Source organism: Cloeon dipterum, chromosome 2 (genome assembly GCF_949628265.1).
Source record: "Cloeon dipterum chromosome 2, ieCloDipt1.1, whole genome shotgun sequence".
Lineage (NCBI taxonomy): Eukaryota > Metazoa > Arthropoda > Insecta > Ephemeroptera > Baetidae > Cloeon > Cloeon dipterum.
This window is the reverse complement of record NC_088787.1, coordinates 6,388,149-6,405,240: the sequence shown is the minus strand read 5'-3', so window position 1 is coordinate 6,405,240 and position 17,092 is coordinate 6,388,149. Positions and strand designations below refer to the sequence as shown.

Genomic DNA, 17,092 nt, shown 5'->3' with positions numbered 1-17,092 from the left:
TTACGCTATAGTTTCAACATCTATTTATTTTCTTTATCGCAGTGGGAAAACACTGTATACATTGAAAACGGCGAACGAGTTTTGCTAAGTAATTATTTAATTACATTTTTGCCAGAAAATAAATTTTATTCGTCGCGCATTCAAACCTAATGAATTAACTTTTATAATTAATGCACAAAATTAAAGAGGCCTATCGTTTTGGTGAGTGGAAGACGTCTTGTGGGGTTCGCTTTTTGATCGCTAATACTACAGTGAGTTTTACAAAAAAAAAAAAACACACATATTTGATATTTATACGTGATATTTCAGCAGAATGAACCACGCTAAAATCTCAAATATGCAAAAATCAAAATTATAAATTTTTTTTACAGCGAAGATGGATATTTGCTGCGGATTACTGTTGTTCCTTGGGAATGCGTCTCTTGTCAATCCAGTCGATTGAAAAGCTGAACTGTTTGGACAATGTGATTCCAAATTACGGAGAATACTGGACATCTGGCACCAACGATGGCTGTAAGAATAATCGCTACAGGTAATTATAATTATTTTGATTAGTTTTTTGGATATTTGCATGCCTTATTAACAAAATTAAGGTGGTGCTCACACGAATTCAAGGACTTTGTGAAGCCGGACGTCAATTTAAACACCACTTACACGGGGAGTGCGTATTTAAAAAATAGTTTTCAATGAATAGCAATAATTTTTAAAGATTCTCAAAATGCGACATACTGCGTGAAAGCGAGAAACACGTTTGAGGGTGTCAAATTGAGCGTTACTGATTGCTACGAAACGCTTCTCCAACCTATTTGCGAGGTAAAATCAAACACCTTGACAAGGAATTCACTTTATTTCCATTAAAATATATGATTTAAGACCCGCGTAATGGCAGAATCACACGTGCAAGAGGTTTTTAACGAATGCAAACTGACACACCGCGTCTCACAACGTAAATAAAATATAAAAGAGGTTATTTCTTAAATGTCAAATAATTTAACAGGTGAAGTAGAAAAGTTCAACACCTCTGAGATTGACAGATTTTCGTTCAAAATGAAAGTATTTTCTACATTCTAAAAATGTACACCACGTTTTTACAATGAAATAATCTTAATCAGTGCTTAATGACGTGCATGGCTGAACTCCTGGGATTTGTAAAAACTATAAATTTATAAAAGTTTACCTAATTTTAGGAGAAAAATAAATTTTTTAGATTTATGACGGTGGCAAAATATGGGAGGACAACGTAGAAAAAGCGATGAGGAAAGTCAAAGTGCCTGAAGCTATCGCCGGTACAACTTAATGGAGCGTGAATACAAAATTTTAACTCAAATCTTTCAGATTTCCAATCTTTATTGAAGAAATATTCAATTGACATATTAAAAAAGGCTACTGATAAGATGGATGCTCTGAGACTACTGTTTTTAGAACAGAGAAAGCAACTGGCATGGAAATCTACTCTACTTGTAAACAAAGCGCTTGACCGGTTCTGGGAATGTAACCGAATTGGTTTGTTTATTTTTTCAATTAGTTGCAAACAAATTAATTTTTGTACACTTGCAGTTCAAGCCAGCGACGCAGAATGTTCTTTCGTACAAAATTTCATTAAATGTTTTACCAACGATAGTTCACTGGAAAATCTCTGGAGCTCAAATTTGCACAACATTGTCGAGCGAAGAGATGTCTCATATGCATTACAATTTCCCATTGAAATTTACAATAAATACGTTAAGGGAAATATGCCCTTCCGTGAAGGCTGTAGCTATAATTATATTTATAAATCGGTTTTGAAAATAATAACGATAAATTAAACTAGCACCCCTCAATCCGAATATCCGGACGTACGTCGAAAGTGTGAATAAAATTTCGTACCAGGAAGACGTGGTCAGGTAATGCGTGTGTATTTATTTATTATTATATTTCTTCAATAAATGCTAAAGCTCTGAAGGAATTGGTAGAACGATGAATTTTTATCCTTTTTAAACAGTAAATTTTCAGATTTAACGTTTGGAAAGCACATTAGAATTTAAAATCGACAAAAAACACCAAATTAAAAATACTTACTCAGTCTTAAATTTGCTTAGCTAACCATTTGAAAGATCTATATCAAAAGGAACAAGTTTTTAATACTTTAACATCTATTCCTGTTTAAATTTTAAAAAAATCAAAACCAGTTAAAAATTTGAAATATGCAACGCCATTTCATTAAATTGGTTTTTGTGTTAGCATTATAATTTGATTGTTTTCACCATTTTGCATAATTTAAATTTTCAGTTCACGTTGCCTATTTCGTTATTTGCGACCGAAAAATTTATCTCTTAGAGATGCTTGCATGAAATTAGGTATAATTCAATTTTACGGAGAAAAAAAAATTAAATACAAAATGAATTTATTTCCCTCGCAGTGGCAAACTTCATACCTACCCCAGTAGACGAAATTTTAGCAAAAAAAGCAGTCAATAAACAAGTATTCGAGGTATCTGGGAAATGTTACTTGTAAATAACTAATTTAATTGCAGACGTTTTCCCCGGTGCTCGCAGCATTAATGTGCGCCCAAGCGAACGGGAGTTTAGTTACAGTGACAGAAGCCACTCTCGATAGTTTCGCCATTCTTCGTAATTTAGCCAGTGACCCAAACTCTTTGCATAGCCTGTTTTTTGATGGTGATTAAAACTGAAATATTTAAATCAAGCTTTAAATCTTATTTTGCAGCTAAAAATTCTGTTTTACTGGATGAAACCTTCGAGGATTCGCAAGGGGTGTTTCGCTGGTGCAGCACTCTGGAAGAAGTTCCTGCTTTTGTCAAATTGAACGAAACTAGACGTGACAATGTTCTGTTTCACTTCTACTATATGTCACGCACAAATGAACACCGTTTTGAATCTATAGGAGGCGATTATTACAACTTAGATTATGCATATGTATCGGCATTTTTGTGTAAATTTGACCATGATTTCCTATCGCTGTGCAAACTGAATTATTAATAAATTCATATTTTAAATTTTAATCCGTTCTTATTAGTTTTCTAGAATTGATCCCATTGAATTATAAAACCAATTTAATATTTCTAAATTATCTAAAAAATTGTATTAAATTGATAGTTTGATAGCTGGTTTATTCCGATTTTTTTTACATTTTTCCAAAGAGAAAATTAATTTTGAAAAGTGGCTTAGTTAAGTATTGTTCCGGTCAGCGGGGTCCAGATTCGTGCGACGCGCAGATATGGCATCCGGAGGAGTATGGCGCGGAAAAAACGGCCACGTGAAAATGCGCGAAAAGAAGCAAGTTTTTTTTTTCAAAATTGTGACTTATAATTTGCATTAATTTTACTAATTGTGTCTTTTGGATCGTAAAAACAAACTTTTACACTCGTACGGCAATCCAAAGAGAGCTTTTTCTTTCCCACATTCAGACGCCATCTTGGATCTGCGCAGTGCGAACCAATTTTATCGCACATCTCTGACCCCCGCTGGTTCCGGCAATGATATTTTTTATTTAAAACCATCCATTAAGCTCCGGTATTTTCTTTTCGCCATTCTAGAGACCTGTATAAAATTCAATGGTTTCGTAAAATTTATTAAATTTTACAGGTGTTGGAATAAACCGTAACTTGTACTATATGCAACCTGCAAAAACGCTCTGCTCAGCGGCACAGCGTGCACGTCCAGTGTGACATAAATTTTCGAACCAGCGCGTAGCCAAAGCGACGAGTATAATGAGGCAACAATGTTGACGCCTCATTTCCGTTATGGTGCAGTCCTGGTGGAGCCGAATGTAGGCAAAATGAAAGAAATTAAAAAATAATAAAACATCAGTTAGGTAATTAAGCCAAAAACTCTTTAATTATCATGTTCCTCCTTTCGGATAATGCCTCGCATCCAGACATTAAATGGCGAGAAAAATAAAATAAATAAATCATGTTTAAATTTTAACAAATACTAATTAATTTCGTTAACATTAATTGTCTGACGCACAACTTTGAAAAGATGAGCAGAAATTAATTAATTAATTTTTGTATCGTAACGTTTGAAATACTCGTTTCAAGATTGACCAGGCGGTTTAATTTCAGCCTAAAATAATTCAATCTCTCTAAAATATCCCCTGATTATATTAATTGGTTTGAGAGGGCCCATTAAATCAGGAACTGTGATAAAAACGGATAAAAACTGTTCGATCTGGACTGACACATATGCAACCCGCGCAGAAGGTCTGCTCGCCGGCACAGTCTCTCTTTCTGTAAGTTAAAAAAATAAATCGCTTAAGTTTTGATACCAAGCGGCCAATTTTCCCCGTCCAGATTAACCAATATTTTGCAATTTTTTGCGGGAAAATTTTAACAAAATATAACTGATTTTACTGCTAAAAGAGTGGCATTGGTATTTTATTTCCTATTTAAAAAAAATAATATTTATAACTCATTGTTAGTTTCGTTGAATATGTTTTCTGCAAGAGAAAGAAATCATCGAATATTATATTCAGTGACTCAAAACTCAAACTGAAAATGTATGGACTGAATTCCCGTCTGTGCTTGAAAAATGAACTGACTGTGATAGTCATTGACATCCTGCCAAACGTCCTCGTTTCCGTTGAAGCGAAACGTTGGCTTTGTAAGCAGAATCGAATGTGAAATATTTTTGCGCTTAGCTCTACCATTCGAAAGAGCGGAATGGCGGCGTTTCCAGCAGCAGCAGCAGCTTTCATTTTTCTGTTACTTTTCCAGTCGATTGTAAGAAATAAAAAATTTCCTTGATTTATATCATGAATTTTTGCCGTTGACAGAGAGCATTGGAAATATTAACAAATAAAACTACCAAACCAAGAAAATGCACTGCGGGTGACTGTTCTTTACACAATGCAAAACTCAAGGTAGAAATATTATTAATAATGCTCCAGGGAAGAATTTATCAGGATTAATTTTTTAGAATTTTCTGAGCTCCGCAATAACGGAGGGTAAAAAATTTGATTTAAATTAATTGTGAAATTTCTAACCGTAACATTTATGAGGCAGATTTTACATCAGTGCTTGCAACTTGTTAGTTGATTATTTTTAAATTTAGAATTTATCCGAAACCCCTTTTTCTCTTTCTAGCCGCACTTTCAGCATTTATTTCCAGCAACGTAGAGATTGGCGAAATTTTTTACAGGTGCGGACGCCTTTTCTACAGAAGCCACAATCAAGTATGTTGAAAATTTAAACAAAGTGATACTGCAGGAGATTATCTATTTTAACAGGCAAGTTTTGCTGATGCCGCTCTAATTTGCACCAAACGAAAAATGCAACTGGTCACAGCAGAAGGAGGAGCGAACAACATGAATTGTCTTGTGCCCAATTTGAAAAAAATGTCTCTCGAGGATCAAAATAGCTACAGTAAATCGCTGGACATATTTGTTTTAGTTAATTAGCAATATTAAATTATCTTTCAGAGTATGCGTACATCTGGACGAGTGGAATGGCAGAAGGGAGGAGCTGCAGCAACGTGGCGTATTCGTGGTGTGCGGGAAACAGAACCGTCATCAGGCCCGAAGAATTTAATCTGCCCTTGGAGGTGAATCGCAAGGAAAGATGCCTGGTGCTGTCCATGATGACCAAGACACTCATCCGCATGGACTGCAAAAGGCAAAATTATTTCTACTGCGAGGTATGCCAAATTACGAGAGGAGTTTTTTGTAATATTTGCATTTGAAGTACAATTGCAAGACCGTCTCCTGCTTGAAGGAACAAATCTGTGTTAAAAATGTATGATTTTTGCTCTAATAAAAATTGAATATGTACAAGTCAGTATTTTAAAACTGGCAGAGCTTGTATTTTGACGGCTCAAAAAGGTTGGAGCGTAGGTGGAAATAATTTATAAATTTTGTTGAAATGGATGCGTGTAAAGAGATTTATTAAAAAAGGTGATAAGTTAAATGGCGTCTGGGCGGAGTGGCAGAAAAACTTCTGGATCAGTGAGTTTTCATTCACGACTTTCATATTTGGGAACAAAAAGGTGAGCAATCCTCATCCAAAACTAATCAATATTAAATATACAATACTATGTACATATTTAAGGTAACCTGGACGGAAAACGTGAAGTTCTGCTGCAGCATTGGAATGAGTCCCGTCAGGGTCACAGATAAATTTCTAGCGGCCCTCAACTCCAACAATGACATCACCATTTTCGAAAATCCTGGTAAGTTAACAAATAAATAATGTTTGGGGATGAGAAAAGGGTAGAAATAATACTGATGAATTATATGAAGAATTTTGTTGATGCAAAATGGTTTTACAGTCTAAATCTGATCGGACACTCAGAACTGAAATTGTTTTACAATAAAATTAATGGAACCTAAACTGACGGTTGAACTCACCCCTTTGAATCGGATTCTGCACAATTAAAGTGGAATGATACTGGGCAACAATTGAAAACTATTTAAATTGTTGGATGCCTTAAACAATTGACCGATAAACAATTTGTTCAACAATTTGCAATAATAAAAATGACCTTCCTACAGTAAAAATTCAAATTTTGCCATTTTTCTCCAAAATTTAGAGTGCTTGAACATATTTTCTTGGCATATTCCGATTCCTCTCGTAGAGATCTGTCCAACGGTGTATGCCACGTATTGGGGAAACTCTTGGTTTTGAATTTAACTCGGATTTCAAGTAAGGAGACAGCCATTACCATTTGAAAAGCACGGTAACTTCCCAGCCAATTTTCTCAAAAAATTACAGTACTTCTTAGGTCAATTTAGGCTTCAACTGAATCCTAAGGGATGAGTTTATGCATTGGCAACAAGCATTTTCCAGGCTTTTCCAGTATCATTCCTCTTTTTAACAATAGAGCAAAATTACAATTAAATTATTCAATTGTTGGCTCACAACAAAGCTCCTGAACTGCTACAAGTTCTTTGGCTTACTTTTAGACATTTTTAGATTATTTCCTTTTCACAAACAGAAACAGTTTAAAAAAAGAGCTGATTAATCCGTACAGTGAATGCCTCGGAAGACCGGGAGCTGATTAAAACGAGCTTCTGGACGGCAGCGACTCGCCAAGGGTGCGCTGGACAATACAGATTCTGCTCTCACGACGACGTGGGTCCGTGGGACTCGACGGACGACTTCTGGGACATGGTCAACCCGCGAGACGACGGCTCGTGTTTGGTCGTCGACAGGCAATATGCGAAAAAAGGGGTGCCGTTCGGGGTGCGCCAGGTGCAGTGCTCGTCACCTACAGGAAATTTCGCTTGTCAGACGGACGGCAAAAGGGTCGATGACGTAGTCAATTCAGGATCGGGGAAAACTGATCAACAGGTTTTAGTTGGATTGGAGAAAGATTTAATTTAAAATATTAATTAATCTGACAGATTAATATTGCTTGTGATCAACCCAATTGTTCCAAAATGAAGTTTTGCGAAATAAATGTAATTATCTTGTGATTAAATGATACATTTGACATTTTTTATTTTGTAATTGCAGGGAAATTATGCGGTTCCATTCGAGAACAAGGATGAGAGAGTTTTTTTGAGTAAGAGCTTTTCTATATTACGTGATTTATCAAGAATTTTCAATTTTTATAGAGCCTAACCGTCTGGGGGAGTGGAGGACGTCTTGCGGAGTGCGTTATTTGTTTTACAAAGAAAAAGTTAGAGGTTTAAATTTAATCTTTGGGTGTTAATGCTGCATTAAATATTTTATTAAAGTTGTCTTGGAAAGATTCTCTCGAATTTTGTTGTTCCTTGGGAATGCGTCTCGTGTCTGTTCAGTCTTATGAAAAGACAATTTGCCTTGCCGACATAATACCGAAGAAAAGAGAATTTTGGACATCAGGGACAGACGATGAATGTAGCAATGGCCGTTTCAGGTGATTTTTTTTTCAAGATAATAATACATCAATTATTGCATCTTTGAACTGGTAGGTGGTGTTCTCCTGAGTTCAAGGACTGGGTTAAACTCAGTTTCAACTACTCTGACAGTCAGAGTGCACATAATTATAAAATACAGGATTTAAAATTAAATTTTAAAATTGTTTAGACAAAAACCAGGCACAGTTTTGTTTAAAACTGATAAACACAGATGAAAAAGGGCCAACTCTGCACGCTGTCAATTGCGCAAGTAACTTATTGCAACCTATTTGCGAGGTAATAAAATAGATAATTTTTAATGGCATTTTAAATTAATTCCCGCCTTTGATCCATAGACTCGTTTACCGGCTGAATCCTATCTGAAAGAGATTTTTAACGAATGCAAATTGACCCATCGCGTCTCGGAACGTAAGGTTTGAAAAATCGATTTTAACATTAAAATGTAATTGAAAACCGCAGGTGAACTCGAAAAATTCAAGAGTACAGGTTTGCTGGATAGGCTCTCGTACAAAATGAAAGTAAAATTGAAACGGGGAAATATAATTTTAAACTATAATTTGATAAATATCTAGTGCTTTGCAACGTGCATTGCCGAACTCTTAGGATTGGTGAGAATAGTTAAAAATTCGAATTTAATCGCAGAAATCCATTGAAACATAGATGTACGAAGGAGGAAAATTTTGGGAGGACGATGTAGAGAAAGCGATGAGAAGATATAAAGGGTCTCAAGCTATTGAAGAGGGTTAAATAGTCTAGAAAATTCTGGAATAGAGTGCTTTTCTATGATTTCTTTTTTTATTTCAGACTTTCGATCGGTCGTGAAAAAATATCCGACCAGTCTTTTTAAAAAGGCAGCCGATAATTTGGACGCTCTAAGGATAATTATGATGGAAAATAATCAACAAGAGGCGTGGAAATCCACTCTTCTCGTTAATCAGGCGCTCGACAGATTCTGGGAGTGTAACCGAATGGGTAATTGGCAGAAAATTTTCAAAATAATACAGTTCTAATTATCTCTAAATGAATATTTTTGGAATAAGTCAAAAGAAAGAAACGTCTTTTTATTGTTAAAAAACAGGTTTCGCCAAGAAAAACGCACCACTGGTTTTTTTTCGCGAAAAACCAGCTGGGGGAAACCGCCAATTTTGGGTTTTTCCGAATTTGTCCCTGAAAAAGTCAGATTACACGCCAAATATGCCAGGAACTTTGGAAAATTACTTTGAGTGTAAAGTTTTCGGTCTTTTGGTGAAACCAGTGGCTTTAATAAAGAGTTTGCTAAATTCATATTTAAGCACATTTTGGGAAAAAATCGCAAAATTGCAGAAAAACTCCAAAAACAGTTTTTGGCAATGCAGTCGGTTTTTACGGGAAATTCGGGTTTTTGGCAAACCCTATTAAACAAGAACGAAATTAAAAACATTAATAATTGTTTTTATCAAATACATTTTAGATTTTTAATCCTAAAATTGCTTCTTTTTTATTTTTTTCCAGTTCAGTCCAACCAGAAGCAAGGAGAATGTACTTTCATACACGATTTCATAAAGTGCTTCACCAGCGGACCTCCTTCATTGGCAAAATTCTGGGAAATGGACTTGCGCAACCTATTTGACTGGAGAGACTACGCTCTCAGCTTGCGAATACCGAGCGGTTATTACTATAACGATTCACTGAAGACAGGCAAAAACGTGTTATTTGAAGGAGGTTTTAAATTTTCTCTTTGAAAAAAAAAACATTTAAATTAAAAACAAACCATGCAGCCCCGGTTGATCCAAACCCCCGGAGTTACGCAGTGTACGTGAATAAACTGTCAAACTCTGAAGAATTCGTCAGGTAATCTCCCTGGAAGATATCGATATTAAACTATCTTAAACAAAATTCAGTTCTTCTTGTAACTTCAAATATTTCCGTCCTGAAAATTTTACTCTTGAAGATGCATGCTCCCAAATAGGTAAGAAAACACCCTGAGATTATTAATAAATAAATTAATAAATAAATAAATAAAAAATCCTCCAGCGGAAAACTTTGAACAGACTCCCGTGGAAGGTTTTTATGCGAATAAAATCACCGATCCAAAAAAGGCAATTAATTCTTCCCCCACATATTCCCGGTATATTAATTTTGTTCGTAGCGAATTCACCCGGCGGTTGCAGCTGCTATGTGCGCCCGAGCAAACGGGACCTTGCCAGTAGTAACACTGTCCAGCCTCGCTTATATCAGAATTTTAAAGGAAATCTTGAGCAAAGTAACAACAAACTTTGTAGGATCTATGATAAACCGTATGTTAATTATAAAAGTGTGCTTATTAAAATAATAATTTTATTGTTTTGCAGCCTATGTTGTTATGTCTGAGATTTCTTTGAGTGATGTTGACCTGGATTCTTATGACAGTGTCGTGCAAAATATCGGAAAAGCATCTGTAATCCTCGATAATTACTCTTTAAAATACAGTAAACAACAAAATTCAAGTTTAGAATTTATTAAATTAATTGAGAGTTATTGTTCTGCAGCCTCCGTTCTGTTGGATGAAACTTTCACTGACTCAAGAGGAGTTGTTCGCTGGTGTAGCACATCAGAGGAATTACTCGAGTTTGCTGGTCAGGCAACAAGTGGAGCAACAGATCGCTTTCTTTACTATTCTTCTCAGGATTATAAAGAAGCTTATTTATATTTTAGCTACAAAGAATCAGCTCAGTATCCTTTACTGATGTTTTTCTGTCAATTTGATACTGATTTCTTATCGCTGTGCAAACATAAATTTTGATTTTTTTTTTGTCTATGAACCACCTAAATATTTTACTCGATCACTTGTGAATAAAAACAAATTCGTTTTAAAATTCCTGACGTAAAGGACTTGACACTCATTATGAGAGCAAAAATCGGCTCTTAATTGAAAGCGAGAAGCGGCCGGCCACTTTTGCTTCTCATTTAGAGAGCAGAACTTCATTTTCAAAGTCATTTTCAGTCCGTTTGATGATCCGCTTCGCAGAAAAACTTGAAATGTTGATTGCGCACAACATTATTTTAGAAAAGAGCATTCTTTTCAATACTTTTGGGCAATGCACTTGATAAAAACCCTCCTCAAAACCGACTAAAAACGCCAGCGTGAGCCCTTGCCGCGGAAAACAGAGTTCGGACCAGCTGAAACACAAGCTTTAAAATGTAAAAATGACATTGATAGGCCGATTTAAATTACAAGTGAAAAGCAGCTTGCCAAATCAAAAAGGATGAAAATTACTTAAAGGGAAAAGTGGCAGAACACACGCCGAGGACGGCTTTTTGCCGCTCCTGCCTTTTATTTACTAAAATGTCACAAAAATTCGATTTGGTTTATTCCACAAATTCTATTCGTTGTTTTCATGGTAATGTTGGATGCAAAATAATTCTGTCACCACAGCTTTTGTGCAGTGTAAACAGCAGCAGAGAGCAGGGAATTGCCGAGCACTGCTACCTTGAACCTGGGTTATGTGATTCGAATGCCCCAGGACAAGAATTAATTAACCAGTCTGTTTTCTTTATGCGCGTAATAAGTCGCGGGGACGATCGCATAGCTTGGTCGCAGTTACAAACGAAGTGCTCGATAGTTGTCGTTTTCGCTTCTTCAGGTGTTTAAATTCCTTTTTGTTTTTTAAAATTTATTAAGGAACTTTTGCCTAAATGTTAAGTAATAAAATTTGATTGATCTAAAATTTGAAAATAAATCTGTATGACGAACAATTTTTTAATTACTTGTTTATTACCTCGTAATTAAGATATTTTTAAACCCTGATTTTCATTATGCAATTGAATTTCACTAAATGATATTATTTAAATAATTCTACATAATAGAAAATTTCAATGTGGCATGGATTACAACGTTGGAGAAGAGAATTCCGCTGTACAGGAAATAAAATTGAAAAATGAGTCGCCATCACGTTTTGCAACGAGCAACATTCCTCTGCTGCTGCATCATTAGCAAGCGAATTTCGCAATCCTCCTATCACTGATATACCGCGAATCTCTGGCAGGATGATGTGTCCCGCGAATACGTGGAAAATAAAATTTAATGCACACTCTTTTTGCACATTTAATTTAAGAACTTATATAATTTCTATTCTCGAAAATTGTGGATTTTGAAAATTTAGGATTTAATTCAAACATCAAGGAGTAAACTACAAAATAAGTAGTTTTAATGAGGGCATATACAGTATATGGCCTTGAAAAAGAGCGAGCGGAAAAGCAGGCATGACGATGCAGCAGAAAAATAATAAATTCAGTACCTCAGCCGTGCTCTAAATCATATGTTGCAATAGCGAGACAGTCATGAATCCGACAAAAATATTGATATTGCTCTTGTTTAATGAAGCAATTGTATATATTATGTATTTAATTTTGTACTTATAAATTTAATTAATTTTTATCTTTTGCAAGAATGCGTTAGTGACCCCAAAAGCCTGCACGGCGGGTGACTGCTCTCTGCACGACTCAAAACTCAGTGTTTGTTTTTTTTAAATAAATTTTACAAACTATAAACATTGTTTTTTTTATTTTAGAATTTCCTCAGCACCGCCATTAAGGACGGTAATTATTATTTTAATAAAAAACTAACCCATTTAATTATCAGGCTAAAATTTTCACAGATTTTACATCCGTTTTTGAGTCTTGTAGGTTAATCTAATTAAAAAACAGAGATCTTAATATTTCTTCTGTTTTTTCTTTATACCATGCAGCTTTCGCTTCATCGAGTTTGGAGATTGGAGAAATTTTTTACAAATGCGGCCGGCTCTTCTTCAGAAGCAATAATCAAGTACGCTTACACTCAGTTCCATACATTTTTTTTTAATTTAATCTAAAATCCACTCTGGAATTTAAACGATTAATTAGGGATCATTTTCTGAGGCGGTTCTCGTTTGCGCCAAAAGGAAAATGCAACTTGTTGCAATGGAAGACGGCGAGAACAACATGAATTGTCTGGCGCACAATTTCGAGAAAATGACCATCGAGAAGCAAAGTAACCCTCGCGATTTTTAAAGGAACAATTTTGATGATTTTGGTGATCAGAATACATGTTCATGTGGACGAGTGGAATGGCTGAGGCGAGAAGTTGCGGCAACGCGGCGTATTCTTGGTGTTCGGGAAATAGGAGCAGCATCAGGACCGCGGAATTCGATCTCCCTGCCGAGGTGAGTCGAGAGGAAAGATGCCTGGTGCTGTCCATGATGACCAAGACGCTCGTCCGAATGAACTGCAACGACCGCAATTATTTCCTCTGCGAAGTAAGCTGGCAATAGTTTATAGTAAAAAATACATTTTATTAATTTTACTTTCGCAGTACAAATGTAAAAGCAGGGTCTCCTGCGTAAACAGAGAAGCCTGTATTCGAAATGTGGGATTTTCTCTACCTTTTCCTAGTTATAAATTTTAATTTAAATAATTTACAGATAACCTACTTTGATGCTGCGGGAAAATTAGACCGTATTTCACTTCACACTGAATGTTGAATGAATTAAAATAAATCTTTTAAAGGGGATTCCCTCAATGGCGTTTGGGCGGAGTGGCAGCAAACGCCAAAACTGCGAAAAATCTCCGTTACGAAATACATATTCGGCTACCAAAAGGTATGTTTGGCTTGAATATTTAGGAATTAATTTATTTTTAAAACGAAATTCAATAGACTTCTTGGGCGGAGAGCGTGAAGCTGTGCTGCAGCATTGGAATGAAGCCAATAAGAGTCACAGACAAGCTCCTCGCTGCTCTCAACTCTAAAGATTCAATTACATTTTTTAAAAATTCCGGTCAGTGAAATATTTTTATTTGCTATGGTGTTTATGGCTCCGTTTGTATTTATTTATTCTTGGTAAAAACTGTGCCTGAACATTTTTTTTTTCATCAGTGAAACAATTTAATTTCTTCAAATCCTCAGAATCATTCCTATTTGCAGTTAATTCAACTGACCGCGAGCTGATTAAAACGAGTTTCTGGACGGCCGCGACTCGCCAAGGGTGCGCTGGACAATACCGATTCTGCTTGCACGACGAATTGGGTCCTTGGGACTCGACGGACGACTTCTGGGACATGATAAACCCGCGGGACGACGGCTCGTGTTTGGTCGTCGACCGGCAGTACGCGAAGGAAGGGGCGCCTTTCGGGGTGCGCCAGGTGCAGTGCTCGGCGCCCACGGCCAATTTCGCCTGCCAAATGGATGAAGTATTGGTCAATGAAGCAGAATCATCATCAGCGGCAGCACAAAAAGCAGATCAACAAGTTTTCTCGAGCTCAACCAGAAAACCTTTACTGCAAGTGATCAGGGAAGATCATCTCGGAATTTATGTGTTTCTAGGCATTGATATCTCTGCTCCTACTCCAGCTCCAATTATTGAGCGAGTAAGAGCGTGTTAATTTCATTTATATTTTATTTTAAACATTTTATGTCAGAAATGATCAAATTAATTAAAAGTAAAAACTTGATTAATTTAAGGATCTTTGGCACTTTTTATTTTTTTCCAGGATCCGCTTCTGTGTGAGACCCCAATTTGTTTAAGCCTGAATTATTGTCAACTAAATGTAAGTTTTACAAATCTTTAAATTGGGTCATTTTTTAATTTTTTTTTCTCTTTATTCCAGTTGGATTACGCCATACTAATTGAGAACGGCGAACGAATTTTATCGAGTATGTGTTCCTTGCTTTTAATTAACTTTTAAAAATTAAATATAATATTCAACAAATTAAAGAGGCCTATCGGCTGGGTGAGTGGAAGACCTCTTGCGGCGTTCGATTTTTGATATCAAAAAGCAAGGTTAGTTTTTTTCACAACACAGATCACAGCGTAATTTTTATCATTTTATTCTACATAGCTGTGTTGGAAAGATTCGCTCGACTTTTGTTGTTCTCTGGGAATGCGTCTTGTGTCGATCCAGTCTTTTGAGAAGCTGATGTGCTTGGAGAGCGTTGTACCAAATGAAGAATTAGAGTTCTGGACATCAGGCACCGACGACTACTGCGCAAATCGACGATACCGGTAACTATTATTAATTGGAATTAACTCTCATTAATCTAATTTTATTTAGATGGTGCTCCGCCGAATTCAAAGACTTTGTGAAACTGAGTGTCAACCTCAACAGCACCTATTCAGGCAGTTAGTAAACTTTGCCTTTTATTTCTAATTAATTCACGTATTTGTGTCAGAGGAGGTTCCTCAGAGATGCGTGAAAGCGAAAAATTCAAAGGCTGAAGGCGTTCGTCTGAGTGTTGATGATTGCGAGATTAAACTGTATGCTCTTTGCGAGGTAACGGAATCCTTTTTTTAATATTTTAATGCTCAATATGACTTTCACAAGGCTCGACTGCCGGCAGAGTCTCATTTGCAAGAGGTTTTTAACGAATGCAAATTAACTCATCGCGTGTGGCAGCGTATGATTTATTATATTATAAAAATAAAAATTAATTGTTCCTTACTTATAATTAAGGGGAAATCGACAAATTGAGATCTATGAATTTGGATAGTTCCTCCTTCAAAATGAAAGTATTTTAACATCTCCTGCCAGAATATCTTCACCCAAAAATTATTTTTATAGTGCTTACTGACGTGCATGGCTGAGCTCTTGGGATTTGTAAGAAAAATTATCACGCATTTCCGTAATAAAACATGAAATTCTCTAAGCTTTATGAAGGTGGAAAATTTTGGGTGGAAAATGTAGAAAGAGCGATTAAAAAAATAAAATCACCTGGAGCCAGCGAAGGTCAATAGCATTTTTGCAGTTGAATCTATTTTTGTTTTAAATACACTCTTTCAGATTTTCGATCCATTGTGAAAAAATACTCCAGCAGTTCATTAAAAAAGGAAGCTGCTGGAAGAATGATGTTGCGAGAAAAGAGCAAACAAGAAGCCTGGAAATCCACACTTCACGTAAACCAGGCTCTCGATAGATTTGAGGAATGTAACAAAAGAGGTTGGTCTTTTTAATCAAAATCATCTTTATGCACGATTTATAAATTTTGTATCATGCTTGCAGATAATTTGAGCAACCAGAAAGGAAAATGCTCCTTCATTCACGATTTTATCAAATGTTTGACCAACGGATCTGCTTCTTTCCTAGACCAATTCTGGAATCTGAACTTAAATAACGCATTTGGACCTAAAGACTTCTCCTACAGCATGAAATTTTCATTACTTGCATACAACTATTACAAGAAAACTAATATTCCATATGATGGAGGTATTTTCTTATGATCAATTTCAGAAATAAGAAAACGAAAATAATTAATTAATTATTTAGTTCTCCTCGATGATAACATTCGGACCTACGTAGAGTATGTGAATAAAGTGTCATACACGGAGGAGGCTGTTAGGTATGCAATGAAATTTAAAATTAAAACAGTTGAATTGAAACAACCAATTAAAAAAAAATAATTCTGTTCTTTCATTATTCTCTTTATAAGTATTTTGGTAATTCAACAGCTCTCGATGCATCTTTAAATATTTGCAACCGAAAAATTTGACTTGGAAGGAAGCTTGCATGGAACTGAGTAATATTAAAATTAGAAAAAATTCTTTATCATTTTATTTGATTCCTCGCAGTGGAAAATTTTAAACCAACCCCCTTGAACGACGTGTTTACGAATAAAATCACTGATGATAAAAAGGCAATTAGTCCCGTTTTTTTTAAACTAGAATTTTTCACAGCTTTTGTCACAGGGCTTCCCTCCTGCGGGCGCTGCCTCCAAGTGTGCGGCAGCAAACGGAACCTTGGTGACAGTGACGCAATCCACGCTCGACAGAATGAAAATGCTCCATCAATTTGTCAAAAAGAAATCTTTATTCATGGAAAACAAAGATGGCGTCCTAGTTCCTTGGAGTACGCATTAGAACAAAATTGATTTAAGACCAGATTAAACACGCGGTTTATTCGCAACAGATGAAAATTTTGTTCTCTTGGATGAAACTTTCCAAGACTCGAAAGGAGCAGTGCGCTGGTGCAGCACTTCAGAAGAGGTTCCTGCCTATATGAAGCCAATAAACCAATCCGAAGAGATGAGCTCCCAATATTTCCAACAGTTCGGCAGCGAAGAACCGAGTCCTGTTCGTGTCTCCCACAATGATTATTTTGATAAAGCTAAAGTGCCCATTTTTTTCTGCAAATTCGATCATTCATTCCTAACGCTATGCAAGCAGATTAACTTTTAAATATTAAAAGTCTAACTTTATCCGAGTTTGTTTGAAATTTCGCATTGTTATTTTTTGGCTTATAAAGTTGGATAATTTTGTGTGAACTAAAACAT

The 17,092-nt window shown here is 35.9% G+C and overlaps 4 protein-coding genes and 1 long non-coding RNA gene across 5 annotated transcripts; all 5 read left to right on the top strand.

Moving 5' to 3' along the window:
- The first annotated feature begins 233 nt into the window (after positions 1 to 233).
- Positions 234 to 3,001, top strand: LOC135937670 (uncharacterized). Its single transcript, XM_065480852.1, has 13 exons — positions 234 to 251; positions 372 to 532; positions 594 to 661; positions 710 to 813; positions 874 to 946; positions 998 to 1,053; positions 1,113 to 1,286; positions 1,336 to 1,503; positions 1,558 to 1,883; positions 2,269 to 2,336; positions 2,399 to 2,460; positions 2,513 to 2,657; positions 2,707 to 3,001. Exons 2-7 carry the CDS (start codon positions 414 to 416, stop codon positions 1,167 to 1,169), a joined length of 477 nt encoding a protein of 158 aa, XP_065336924.1. The 5' UTR covers positions 234 to 251; positions 372 to 413; the 3' UTR covers positions 1,170 to 1,286; positions 1,336 to 1,503; positions 1,558 to 1,883; positions 2,269 to 2,336; positions 2,399 to 2,460; positions 2,513 to 2,657; positions 2,707 to 3,001.
- Positions 3,002 to 4,629: 1,628 nt separating this feature from the next.
- On the top strand, positions 4,630 to 11,529 carry LOC135935925 (uncharacterized). The gene is made up of 30 exons (XM_065478556.1): positions 4,630 to 4,720; positions 4,774 to 4,860; positions 4,917 to 4,944; positions 5,003 to 5,026; positions 5,084 to 5,172; positions 5,227 to 5,362; positions 5,419 to 5,633; positions 5,681 to 5,731; positions 5,792 to 5,825; positions 5,890 to 5,981; positions 6,044 to 6,164; positions 6,966 to 7,285; positions 7,339 to 7,395; positions 7,451 to 7,499; positions 7,552 to 7,616; positions 7,675 to 7,835; positions 7,891 to 7,946; positions 8,006 to 8,112; positions 8,172 to 8,244; positions 8,296 to 8,354; positions 8,409 to 8,444; positions 8,497 to 8,578; positions 8,641 to 8,808; positions 9,328 to 9,537; positions 9,594 to 9,666; positions 9,717 to 9,784; positions 9,850 to 9,914; positions 9,965 to 10,112; positions 10,167 to 10,283; positions 10,344 to 11,529. Exons 1-30 carry the CDS (start codon positions 4,661 to 4,663, stop codon positions 10,595 to 10,597), a joined length of 3,105 nt encoding a protein of 1,034 aa, XP_065334628.1. The 5' UTR covers positions 4,630 to 4,660; the 3' UTR covers positions 10,598 to 11,529.
- Positions 11,530 to 12,127: 598 nt separating this feature from the next.
- LOC135935310 (uncharacterized) lies at positions 12,128 to 12,823 on the top strand. The gene is made up of 5 exons (XR_010574199.1): positions 12,128 to 12,309; positions 12,366 to 12,393; positions 12,453 to 12,476; positions 12,543 to 12,619; positions 12,697 to 12,823. It is a non-coding gene; the product is annotated as an uncharacterized LOC135935310 (long non-coding RNA).
- Positions 12,824 to 12,878: 55 nt separating this feature from the next.
- Positions 12,879 to 13,615, top strand: LOC135937432 (uncharacterized). The gene is made up of 5 exons (XM_065480583.1): positions 12,879 to 13,088; positions 13,145 to 13,198; positions 13,254 to 13,287; positions 13,339 to 13,430; positions 13,487 to 13,615. The coding sequence occupies exons 1-5, from the start codon at positions 12,879 to 12,881 to the stop codon at positions 13,613 to 13,615; spliced, it is 519 nt and encodes a 172-aa protein (XP_065336655.1).
- Positions 13,616 to 14,442: 827 nt separating this feature from the next.
- Positions 14,443 to 17,078, top strand: LOC135936695 (uncharacterized). The gene is made up of 16 exons (XM_065479607.1): positions 14,443 to 14,482; positions 14,545 to 14,609; positions 14,668 to 14,831; positions 14,881 to 14,948; positions 14,999 to 15,099; positions 15,151 to 15,223; positions 15,280 to 15,335; positions 15,388 to 15,423; positions 15,474 to 15,552; positions 15,607 to 15,762; positions 15,826 to 16,029; positions 16,090 to 16,162; positions 16,272 to 16,339; positions 16,392 to 16,456; positions 16,509 to 16,668; positions 16,729 to 17,078. Exons 3-16 carry the CDS (start codon positions 14,710 to 14,712, stop codon positions 16,995 to 16,997), a joined length of 1,530 nt encoding a protein of 509 aa, XP_065335679.1. The 5' UTR covers positions 14,443 to 14,482; positions 14,545 to 14,609; positions 14,668 to 14,709; the 3' UTR covers positions 16,998 to 17,078.
- Positions 17,079 to 17,092: the final 14 nt, after the last annotated feature.

Coding starts and splice junctions, on each gene's coding strand:
- LOC135937432 (XM_065480583.1), top strand. CDS start 12,879: ATGTTCATGTGGACGAGTGGAATGGCTGAGGCGAGAAGTTGCGGCAAC. Junction 13,089..13,144: donor GCAATTATTTCCTCTGCGAA/GTAAGCTGGCAA, acceptor TTACTTTCGCAG/TACAAATGTAAAAGCAGGGT. Junction 13,288..13,338: donor TGCTGCGGGAAAATTAGACC/GTATTTCACTTC, acceptor AATCTTTTAAAG/GGGATTCCCTCAATGGCGTT.
- LOC135937670 (XM_065480852.1), top strand. CDS start 414: ATGCGTCTCTTGTCAATCCAGTCGATTGAAAAGCTGAACTGTTTGGAC. Junction 662..709: donor AAACACCACTTACACGGGGA/GTGCGTATTTAA, acceptor TAATTTTTAAAG/ATTCTCAAAATGCGACATAC. Junction 947..997: donor GACACACCGCGTCTCACAAC/GTAAATAAAATA, acceptor ATAATTTAACAG/GTGAAGTAGAAAAGTTCAAC.
- LOC135936695 (XM_065479607.1), top strand. CDS start 14,710: ATGCGTCTTGTGTCGATCCAGTCTTTTGAGAAGCTGATGTGCTTGGAG. Junction 15,424..15,473: donor TGGCTGAGCTCTTGGGATTT/GTAAGAAAAATT, acceptor AAATTCTCTAAG/CTTTATGAAGGTGGAAAATT. Junction 16,163..16,271: donor TACACGGAGGAGGCTGTTAG/GTATGCAATGAA, acceptor GTAATTCAACAG/CTCTCGATGCATCTTTAAAT.
- LOC135935925 (XM_065478556.1), top strand. CDS start 4,661: ATGGCGGCGTTTCCAGCAGCAGCAGCAGCTTTCATTTTTCTGTTACTT. Junction 5,027..5,083: donor TACATCAGTGCTTGCAACTT/GTTAGTTGATTA, acceptor TTCTCTTTCTAG/CCGCACTTTCAGCATTTATT. Junction 8,579..8,640: donor GTCTCAAGCTATTGAAGAGG/GTTAAATAGTCT, acceptor TTTTTATTTCAG/ACTTTCGATCGGTCGTGAAA.